The sequence below is a fragment of the Neopelma chrysocephalum genome, unplaced genomic scaffold (assembly GCF_003984885.1).
Source record: "Neopelma chrysocephalum unplaced genomic scaffold, ASM398488v2 Primary Assembly neopelma1_61b, whole genome shotgun sequence".
Taxonomy (NCBI): Eukaryota; Metazoa; Chordata; class Aves; order Passeriformes; family Pipridae; genus Neopelma; species Neopelma chrysocephalum.
The window spans coordinates 2,581,625-2,592,277 of NW_020897717.1; the positions used below are offsets into that span (position 1 = coordinate 2,581,625).

At 40.0% G+C, this 10,653-nt stretch overlaps 1 protein-coding gene across 4 annotated transcripts in view; it reads right to left on the reverse strand.

Annotated features, from left to right (window-relative positions):
• Positions 1–10,653, reverse strand: part of LRFN2 (leucine rich repeat and fibronectin type III domain containing 2) — a 157,183-nt gene that overhangs the window by 38,935 nt on the left and 107,595 nt on the right. For all 4 annotated transcript variants that reach the window (XM_027681961.1, XM_027681962.1, XM_027681959.1 and 1 more), the window contains one exon: positions 11–1,403. In XM_027681961.1, the coding sequence (XP_027537762.1) occupies positions 11–1,383 (1,373 nt within the window). In that variant the 5' untranslated portion in view covers positions 1,384–1,403. The remainder of the gene's footprint in view (positions 1–10; positions 1,404–10,653) is intronic.

Here is a 10,653-nt window from a genome sequence, read left to right on the forward strand (position 1 = left end):
CTGCATTTACCTGTAGATCAGGACTTCATCATCCGAGCAGTTATACTGCAGCTGATACATTTTTACCCGAGGGGCTGACTTGCTCACTGTCCACTTGACCAAAGCTGAGGTAGTGGTCACATCTGACACCAGGACAGCCCTTTCTGGTGGGCCTTTTGTTTCCCCACGATTCGTCTTGGTGGAGCTGGTGATGTCGGAGAGCCTGGATTTTGGGGGAGCTGATCGGCCTGTACCATTGCTGAGATGGGGGAGCTGAACAATTGAGAGTTCAATTGTTGCAGTGGACTCTCCAGCAGCATTGGCTGCTATGCATGTGAAAGTTCCATAATCCTTGGAGGTGGTGATGAGTATATCTAAGGTGCCATTGTCATAGACAGCTGTCCTCGAAGAGTTTCCAATCAGACGGTCATCGGGGGCTACCCAGTGAATGATGGGAGTGGGATCCCCAATGGCTTTGCATTTCAGCGTGGCAGTTTGCCCTTCTAAAACCAGCAACTTGTGAGTATGTTGTGTGATAAGAGGAGGCTCACAAACAAATTCTTCTTCCCGTATGTACCAGAAGTACCTTCCCTTTAGACCTGGAGGAGAAGCACAAGTTTCCATATCATCATCTCTGTCAAGTCGCCTTAACCACAGTAGCTCACAGTTGCAGTGCAGTGGATTGCCCCCAAAGCTGAGAGACAAAGGTGGAGAAAACGGGGTAACGGCTAATGGAATTACTTGAGATCTGGCAAATATAGGGTCAGGGGGGAGCTTCTGCAGTCTGTTGGATGTTAGATCCAATCGGGCCAGTTTCTGAAGATCTGCAAACGTCCCCTCTGTTATATAATCTATCAGGTTGTGATCTAAACTGAGCTGGTGCAAATTTATCATCTTTCTTATAGATTCCCAAGGAATGCTTCGGAGGTTATTGTAGGAAAGGTCTAAGTCTTCCAATGTCAGCAAAAAATCCTCAAAGGCTTCATCCGAAATGCTGCTTAGCTGGTTGTTGTTTAAAATCAAATGCTGAAGGTTAATTAAGCCTCTCAAAATATCCTCTCCGATGTCAGGCAGTCTGTTGCTGTCCAGATGTAAAGATCGAAGGCTCTCCAAGTCGGTGAAAGAGTAGGGCTGTATGTAACTGATGGTGTTTCTGGACAAAGTAAGGTCAACAAGTCCAGACATATTGGCAAAATCTTGTCGGCTGATATTAATAATAAAGTTGCCCCCAAGACGGAGTTCAACGGTCCTTCGATCTATGTCCAGTGGCACAAAAAGGAGACCCTTGGAGGGACACAAAGTCCCCAGTGACTCAGACAGGTTCTGACAGACACAATATTTGGGACAAGCATTGACTGTGACAGCCATTCCAAACACCAGGATGCTGCAGAACAATTTTTCCATTGTAAATCACGCAACAGTACCTGAAAGAAATGAATAGAGTTACAAGAAGTATGAGCAGTTATGATATAAATAAGTTTCCTCTTACGTTTTACCTAACATCTACCTCCAGCAAGACTTTGCAGTGCCTCCTCTCAGGAGTCACACCTAAAGGCATCAGCACTCCAGGATGTGAAGGATAAATGTTATAGAAACATGTTTCTCCAGATAAATTTTTTTTTTCCAAACTAAAAAGAGGTGGGTTTGGTTCCAAATCTGAACAGGATAGGAATTGCTAGTCCTTATACCTGGTAACAGGGTCTCGTGACTGCCTATTTTCTAGTTACAGCATTATAATTTTTATTGAGTGGCTGGTAGTGAACAAATCCCATCATGAGATTGCATGGCTTACTAAAAATCCTGAACGATTTCATCTGGAGTACTGTCTGCTTCTTTGAGGGTAGAAGCTAGAAATAGTATGTATAGCAATTACTTACTGCTGCAAAATAACGTGGAATTAGTCTTAGGGTTGAAGCAGCTGATTTTATGAATAAAAATAACTGCATTTTTCCCCATCAGTAATGTGGTTAATAATGACAATGTAATTATCTGGCCAGTTCTGGGGCAAGTCACTTGCCCATCCATAATAAAATTAATGATAGACAGTACAGGAAGAAGAAATTACTTGCACAATTGTCACCTGGATTCACCTGTGCTCAGCCAACCTATGGAAAGGATGGACAGCATCCAGCTCCAAGGAGAATGGATCTAGGGGAAATCTGTGCTACATTAGTCTCCTGGCAAGATTTTTGACAACCTCATGCTCTCAGACTGCAATTCCTCTTGTTGTAGTGACAGCAAAGCTCTTGCCTGCCTCCATGGCCCTTCCTTGCATCCTGCCCATTCCTCTTTGCACCACTATGTCCCTTTTTTTTTGGCTCTCACATGCTTTTCCAGCTTGAACTGTAAGGTATCTGTCTTTGAAGAATAAACTAAATGTATTAACAGGCTGGCTCACAGGGCCAGTTGTGGCTAGGAAAAGTCACAGCCCTGCTTTGGGTTTGGGAATATCTACTTACGCGGGTTTGCTGACATTCTTCCACATGTGCAGGACATAGGTAAACTTGCTTTCTTTCTGTCTCTCCCTTTCATAGACCATGCTATCAAGCAGGGCTGAGGAATGGGTAGATCATTCATTTCTAACCCTCATTTTCCTTCTGAGTAAAGCAGCAGGGAGACAAAGAGCTATATTTTTGTAAAGGATCCCCCAGGCTTTTTTGCTAAGATGGTGTGCTCTAGTCTCCAAGACCCTCACCTGTGGCAGTAGTTACAGGCATAATTCAGCTTGTAGTATTCAACATAGCCATTTTTCCTCTCTTTAACCTACATCCACCACATAAACTTGCATTACTATCCTTGGTCTTTGGTATATGCCATATTCCTTCTCAATCATGCAGTGCTCATAGGTTTAGGAGTTTTTTTGCACTTGTGTTTCAAGTGCAAGTTTCAAGAGACGTCATGGCACAATGAGAGATAAGACATCCTTGTATTAATTGATTGCCCCTGTCAGTGTATGCCAGACAGTCACCAGTGCCTAAACTGATTCTGTAAGTGCTGTACATATGATGGGATAACTCCAATAATTAGTACTACGAGGCCACTCAAACTCATCTGTCACAAAAAACACACTTCACAAAAAAGTTGCATCATAATTATTTACACTCCATCACACATCTGAAATGACAGTTATGCAGACTTTTTATAATAATTAAAAGAAATTATAAAAGTTATTAAATTCCCAGTAACACACACCAAAGACAAAACAAAATCTATCATGAGTAATTTTTAAAAAACTCTTTAAACAGGTCTTGCTCTACTTTCTTGTGAAAGGAATGAAAACTGGGGCCCAGTGTTTGGGACTCTGACCAAAGTTTCCCGATCCCTCTGCTGGATAAGATGGTTTGGTATCTCCTCTCTAGAATACATGAGATGAGTCAGAAAAAGCAGCTGTAGAAAGGAAAGATGCTATGAGTACTGAACAATGTACAATATGATCTTTATGGTAAGGTTTTCTGCATGGTGTGATGATAGTAACTATATACTGTTATTACTATTTCATAGGGGAGGAAATGACTAAAGCATCCATGTTTGCTGAACTTTGCAAACAAGATGAAAGCCCACCTCTTGTTGGACATCCTTTTAGAAAGGATGGCTCGAGAAGAGTAATCTTACCTTCAATAGTAAATAAAAGGCTGCTGAACAAAATGTTTGGAGATTAGCAAATGCGTTATTGATGCAAATCTGTAGCATACTTAGCAATGAACTATAAATAACCCTTACATTATTATCAATTGGTAGTTTGCTAACAGGCAATTGGCTTTTTCAATCTTAATTATAATTGTGTTCTGCAGCTTTAATTTAGTGTATTACCCCACCAGCTGAAATGATAAACAAAAAGAAGTTTAAAAGGGGGAGAAATATATACAGTTAATTAGTAATAAGCCCTTTCATAGCTTCTCCCTCATCTACATTCCCACCCTCTGAATATCTATTCAAAAATGTGAATGCACACTTACGACAGCAGTGTCTCCTTTAAGTATCTCAATTCTCTAACCATATTTTTTCTGGATGCTGTTAAATATCACAGTGCTTTGGGGAGACAGTTGACTCTGATCATCAGAGTGAAATGCATTTATGAAAAGAAAAAAAATTGGGGGAGAACAGAAGTTAATGACATAAAACAGGGACTGAAGCACCGAGAGGAGGATGTGAAGCAGGAGACCCAAAAGGCAAAGTAAACCCTGGTGGGGAAACCATCTGCCAATGGGTTGAAATCACATCATCTGCCCGTGTGTGCTTGCACGTGTGCATGAAAAAGACACAGAGTGCAGCATGTGCTTTTTCCAGCAAGAGGAAAAATCAGTAAAAGCCTTACAGGGATGGAAATATCATGGCCACTGTCATTCCAGTTATTGAATACATTTGAAAGTATTAATGTAAATATTGTTTGTTTGCAGAGGAAATGTCTGTCCTTTGTGATCTTTTGCTAGCATCATTATTTCAAGCTTCTGAGCCTTGAGTGTTTCTGAAATGTAAACCTGAAGTGAACAGTTTACAACACAACAAAAAAGGTACGAACCCAAAGGACTACTTGTAGGACACTGGAGACAAAAAATTGCACAGAGCTCCTTAAGGAGAACATCGGGGGTTTCCATAGGACAAATGGTTTTCCTTTTTCTCTCCGGAGAGACAAAGCACTTGGGCCAAAGATGAGGTAAGAATTCAAAGAATAATAGAATCGGAAAATGGCTTGGGTTGGAAGGGACCTTAAAGATCAATTAGTTTCAACCTCCCTCCCATGGGCAGGATCACCTTTCACTAGACCAGGTGGCTCAGAGCCCCATCCAACCTGGCCTTGAACACTTCCAGGGATGATTCCAGGGAATTCTACATTTCTTGAGTCTGCACAATTATAATAATCTCTTTTAAAATCTAAACCCTCCCACAAAATCAAGGTAATTGCTAGCTGTCAAGGGGGTGGATGTATAATATTATTTTTTTTTCAGTTCTGGTAATTTTCATATAAGACAGATTATAAAGTGTCAAGTTAAGGGTCTGTTTTTGCTGACCAGTTTTCTCACCTTGTTCCCAAAATGTCTTGTGACCTGCAACATCAAGAATTTTATAGGCTGCTAATGGCAGCCTTGTGATAAGCTCACCATTCTGATTTACATTTTAAAGGTATCTATCAGCCTGATAAAGTATACTTCTCTCAGCAAGTCAGTGAATCTGGAAGAGTTCCTGTCTCAGCCCAAGATGAAAAATAGCCCCTTTAGTCCTCTTAGAACAAGGATTGGTATGAATTAATATGTGCAAGAGCCATAAACCTTGGTGTTTTGTATTCAAATCTTCCTCATAAAGATACAAATTCTGGGATTTGGCATCTCATTTCAGCAATGTCTCCAAGGCATTTTTTAATTCTATATTCATTGAACTTTGCATATAAATTCCAATAACCTTTGCCTACCACAGCACCAAGTACAAGGTAACTGTCAGAAAAATATGCTGCAGCATACAGGCTGGGAAAAAAAGAGACTAAAAAAAAAAGGAGAGGTGGATGGGTAGTGGCTCTGATTCTACTGTCTTCAAGTATCCCGGGACACAGTTTCCAGGGACTGTACAGGTGAGCTAATATACCTTTCTTCATTTTTTTTAGGTACTGTGGAGGAACTGAATTTTCTTTTCTGGGAGCTGTTCTTTTCCTCATTCTTAATCTACTCTTATCTCTGTTTTAAGTGAATTTATGTGACTAGGAAACCTAACCCCCAGATGCAGAGCTTGACTGCCCTGGAAGTAGTCCTAGTTTGGTAGTATTTAGGAAGAGTTAGACTGTAGAGGCAGATGTGTGTACGTGAAGATTTTCATTTTCACAGTGGTTTTGATCCAGAAGAAAGATAATATATTTGTAGCTTCTTTGCCAAAGATGTGGACCCCTGGCTGCTGGACAATATGTGTGTCTAGTGGCTTTAGTTACCTTATATCCTAGAACATGCTTACATCCTAGGTCCTAGGAAATGCAGCAAGATATGCTAAGTCCAGAAGAAACCAGGTGTAGGCCTGTTAGATCCCACCTGACTTTTACTAGTTCTTTGCTGAAATGAAGACACCATCATAAGCCATTCAGTGTGAAGAAATGTCCAAAATTAGCCAAGCTTCTGAGATTCATTTTGTGAGAAAATAAAACTTAATGAACACATTCTGTGTACTTCCAAGCATCTGCTGGTCTGGCACTTACCCACAATACATTTGGGACATTTTCATCACTTCAGATAAAGTCTGAAGTGCAGAAGCCTCAGAAATATTTACTAGTCACACTTTTCAAGAATATAAAATATAATAAGTTTCATGAAAGCAGAGAAAAGAGACTTCATTAGCTTTATTAGACTTCTGCAAAGGAAATTATGCATCCTCTTGTTGGGCATCAAAGTATCCACATGGAAGACAGACATTATTAATATCCTGGCTACTGAAAAGACTTTAACCAGAGTTCAGCCTTTTTAGACAAGAGGTAGTCCACTCTGCTGTTAAGATGCTCTGAGCTGTACAGTGTCTAATAAGCAGTAAACTCATTCTGGAGTCATAACACAATTCAGGACTAGGCCAGACAGGGACACACATCCTTTGGAAGTCAGACTTTCTTCTAGTTTCCACCCAAAGGGAACCCAATAGGTGTCACTATTTCTTTATAACTAATCACTAGCCCTTGTCTGATCTGGCATCACGCCACTTGAAGCTTGAACTGTAAAGCCTTCATGCACACATAGAGAACAGAGCAAAAGAAATATGGGCTTAAAATTACACTTAGTAATTAGCCTAAATTTCTTGTGCTGCAGAAGATGGAAATTTTTATTTTAGAACAATGTTTATCTGTAATGCCAAGGTCAGTTTCACTTGTATCTGTCTTGAAGCTTATGGTTCAATTTTTAATTGTTGTGCTGGTAGTAACTAAATTAATATGACCCTGTAGAATGAATCCAATAGGCATGCTTGATTTACTCATTCATTAAATATTGTGGTACTTTAGCTAAATACCTACACGAAACACATTATTTCCAAATGAAAAGGTTACATCTCAGAAACATTAGAAACAAGTATTTTGAATGCTTCATTTAATACCTTTCCTAAAGCGGTCTCATGAAATCTGAACAATCTCACAAATTGGTTTTGTCAACATGAACTGATACTTATCAGTGTGTAAAACTACAGGCAAAATAGAAAAAAAAATATCGAGCTCTAGCCAGAAGTTGTGAATGATACCTTATAACCTTGTAATCATAGCCAGACTTCTGTTGACTAGTGTGATTTTACCTGTGAAAATAGCTGTACTCGCATTATTCTAACTCCATTGACTGGAAAGCACAGTCTTTAGGTGCCTGATTTGTTGGGGCAAAAATCTGGTTATTGATAATTCACAAAATTTACATGTGCAGCCAGTTACTTTTAAGCATACAAAAACAAACTGAAGAGAAAGAGGCCATTTAGAAAACCCAGGTTTTGGGTAGATGTTTTAGTTGTTTGGTAAACAGATACATTTAGCTAACACTACTTGATATCTGCATGTGTACTGTATTTATTTCAGCTCCATGTAATAGCTCTTTTCTTCAGGGGCAACAAGACACTGTCCCTGAATGGCCTGACCCAGCTGTTGAGACACTGGTGGGGGGTAAGAAGCCCCAAAGCATCTGAGCAGTTACCTGGTAGCTCCCAACCAGCGAAAGAAATAACCTGTCCTCCCAGGAGTGGAGGGTGTGTTGCATCAACAGCAGATCTATCTGGTCTGTTTCCTAGACCTTTTCATTGTAGTCACATCTGAGGATGGTGATTTCCCAATGAGAAGGACACGGGAAATGCAGAACAGCATTTTCAACAGCACTAAATATAAATGGCTTGGGCTGGCTTGTTTGTCTCCCCCAAACCATCTGAAGGTCCATTCATTTTTGTTCGTTCATTTAATGGTCATCAACATTTATGTTTACTGTTTTAATGCTGTGTGCCAATCTCCATCAGATTTTATCTGCAAAATCATGAGTCAGCTAAGATGAGCCCTTTACTATTTTTAGCCATCTAGTTTATTTATTTATCTGGCTCTTTACAGCAATCCTATATTTTGCTTTATCAGTGCAGTAGAGAAGTTATCAGTTATCCTGTCTCTTACTCATTTTGGGAATTCATAGGGAAGCTGCAAAGGTACTAAGCAGCAGCTCTCTCAGAGATATTGCCTATGGCATGAAACATAAATGTCCATCAACAGACCCTATTGCTTTCTGGAAATACAACTGAAGGCTTGTTCTCATGATCTGAATCCAAACCTCTCTTGGCTCTGAGCCGTAACAGAAAATCCTCAGGTAACTCTTTATCCCTAGCTTACTTTAATTCTCATAAAAATCTTAATATATTCTTATTTCCTTCTACATCAAAGGAAAAAAAGATAATTAAAATAGGGATTCTCTTCTTTATCAGGGCTTGTTACTTCTTTTTTTTTTTTTCAGTTGACCACTTAGCCCTAGAGACAGACTCTGTCCATATTGCTTAGGAATTATTCTTTATTTGAGATGCCAACTGCAATTTTCCCTTCATATACAACCCACGTGCAAAGAGGCACTGGTAGGAAAACCAAGGCATACATACCAAAAGATCTTTTTCTGATTTTTCTCATAAACTTAATTGGGCACATAAAGGGACATGCAAAGATTTCAAGATCCTTGGAAACACACACAAGGCAAATTTGAAGTCTGCAATAAAAAAAAAAAATCCACACTTTTCCTGAATGCCCCAAATTATGACTCCTAAGGATGTTAGCAGGGGCATTTGGTAGTAGAGGTCCCCTCTTACAGGGAATACAATCCCAATATGGCTTGTCATTGTGGTTAGCTCATGATTCAATAAGAAATCAGCAGAGTTCTGAGAAGAAAATATGAAAACCCTGTTGTGACATTGCGTGACACAACACATGGCCACCACAGTCTCTGGGCTCTTTCATCAGCCTTGTAAACCTTTTCCTGTAGTTTCTCACTTTTCACTTAGTTTGGATGGGACTAGATGTGTTTATTAAATTTCTTTTTCTAGTAACTCTCACTTTTTGATTAACACACAGGAGGACTGTTTCTCTGAACGTCTTAACATACCCGTTACTTCTACCATGTGAACAGCAGCTTCTCAAAGTTGTAGAATTTGTTGCATCTGGTTATATAGTTACCTATTTCCAATGTGTTGTGTCACTGGATGAGAAAAAGAAAGAAGGTATGGACTTTTGGTGGCAATATCTGTTCTTTCATACCAGGTTCTCAAAGCACCTTAAAAGAGGCAACTTCTACCTCACTTTTATATGTGAGTAAGAAGAGCCATAATCTGCCTCAAACATTTTGCCCAAGATTATTCACTAAGTTCCTCATTGAAAACACAACTCTCACAACTCTCTTACTTTCTCTTTGCACAGTGATGTTCCCATGCATAATGCATGTCATCGTACAATTTTTTAATACAAATCTAATGTTATGGACAGTGTTTGCATAATTACAATGAAAGGAGAGACTGTGGTGCTTGCGTCTCTGGGGAAGAAATCTGGCCTTAATGTGAACATTAACTCCTGGATTACCTTAGCACTGTCTTGTTATGTATGCAGTCTTGGATGAGTTTCACTTAACTTGTCTTTTTCCTCTGTAAGATAAGTATTGACTTCTGCCAATCAGTTGTTTGCAACATATCTGGAGACTGTGCGTGTATGTAAAAACAGTTTATGGGGAAGTCTGTTGTCAGGGCACAGGAAGGGAGATCATGGATAAGAGACAGCTTGTACAGCCTTTTCCATAACTCAGTCATTTGTTCTTTATCTTCTCAAGACTGATAGTCAACAGAAGTCAGAGGCAGTGGATGCCTGTTCATGGCTGAAGTGACTCTATTCCTCGGTGTCCCATTTGCTGCCTTGAGTATCTGCAGCACAGAGGCCCCAGAAAGATATTTCTCCCACTTTCTTGACATCTCACATTCTTCTTTTTCAAAGGCTTAACAGTAGCTCAGTCTCATCTTTCACCGGTAGCAAGTTCATATATAGTAGAGTACATTTCTAAATTTCCTGACTGTGAAGGAACCTTGACTAGTACAAACGAGTGCACAAGGAAACAGCACCAGGACAGCAAATGGAAAGTAAACAAAAAGCACCCCTAGTCTATTACTTTATAAAGAACAACAGTACAAGTGTATCATGACATTTCAGTCATGCTAATGAGGCTGAAGGGTTTTGCCCTTTCCAAAGGGCAACACAGCTGGTGAAGGGTCCAGGGCATAAATCTTATGAGGAGCAGCTGAGGAAGATAAGGTTGTTTAGCCTGGAGAAAAAGAGGCTCAGGGAACCTTATTGCTCTCTACAACTACCTGAAAGGAGGTTGAGGTGGGAGTTGGTCTCGTCTCTCAAGTATCAAGCAGTAGAACAAGAAGAAATGGGCTCAAGTGGCACCAGATGAGGTTTAGATTAGATATAAGAAAAATTTCTTCACCAAAAGGTTTGTCAAGCACTGCAACACGCTGCCCAGGGAACTGGTTAAATCACCATCCCTGGAGGTATTTAAAAGACGTAGATGTGTCACTTAGGAAGAGACTCAGAAGCGCTGGGTTAATGGTTGGACTCAGCGATCTTAAAAGTCTTTTCCAACTAAACCATTCTATGATTCCATGAATGCGCTATTTGATAGAATCATAGAATGCTTTGGGTTGGAGGGACCTTAAAGATCATCTGGT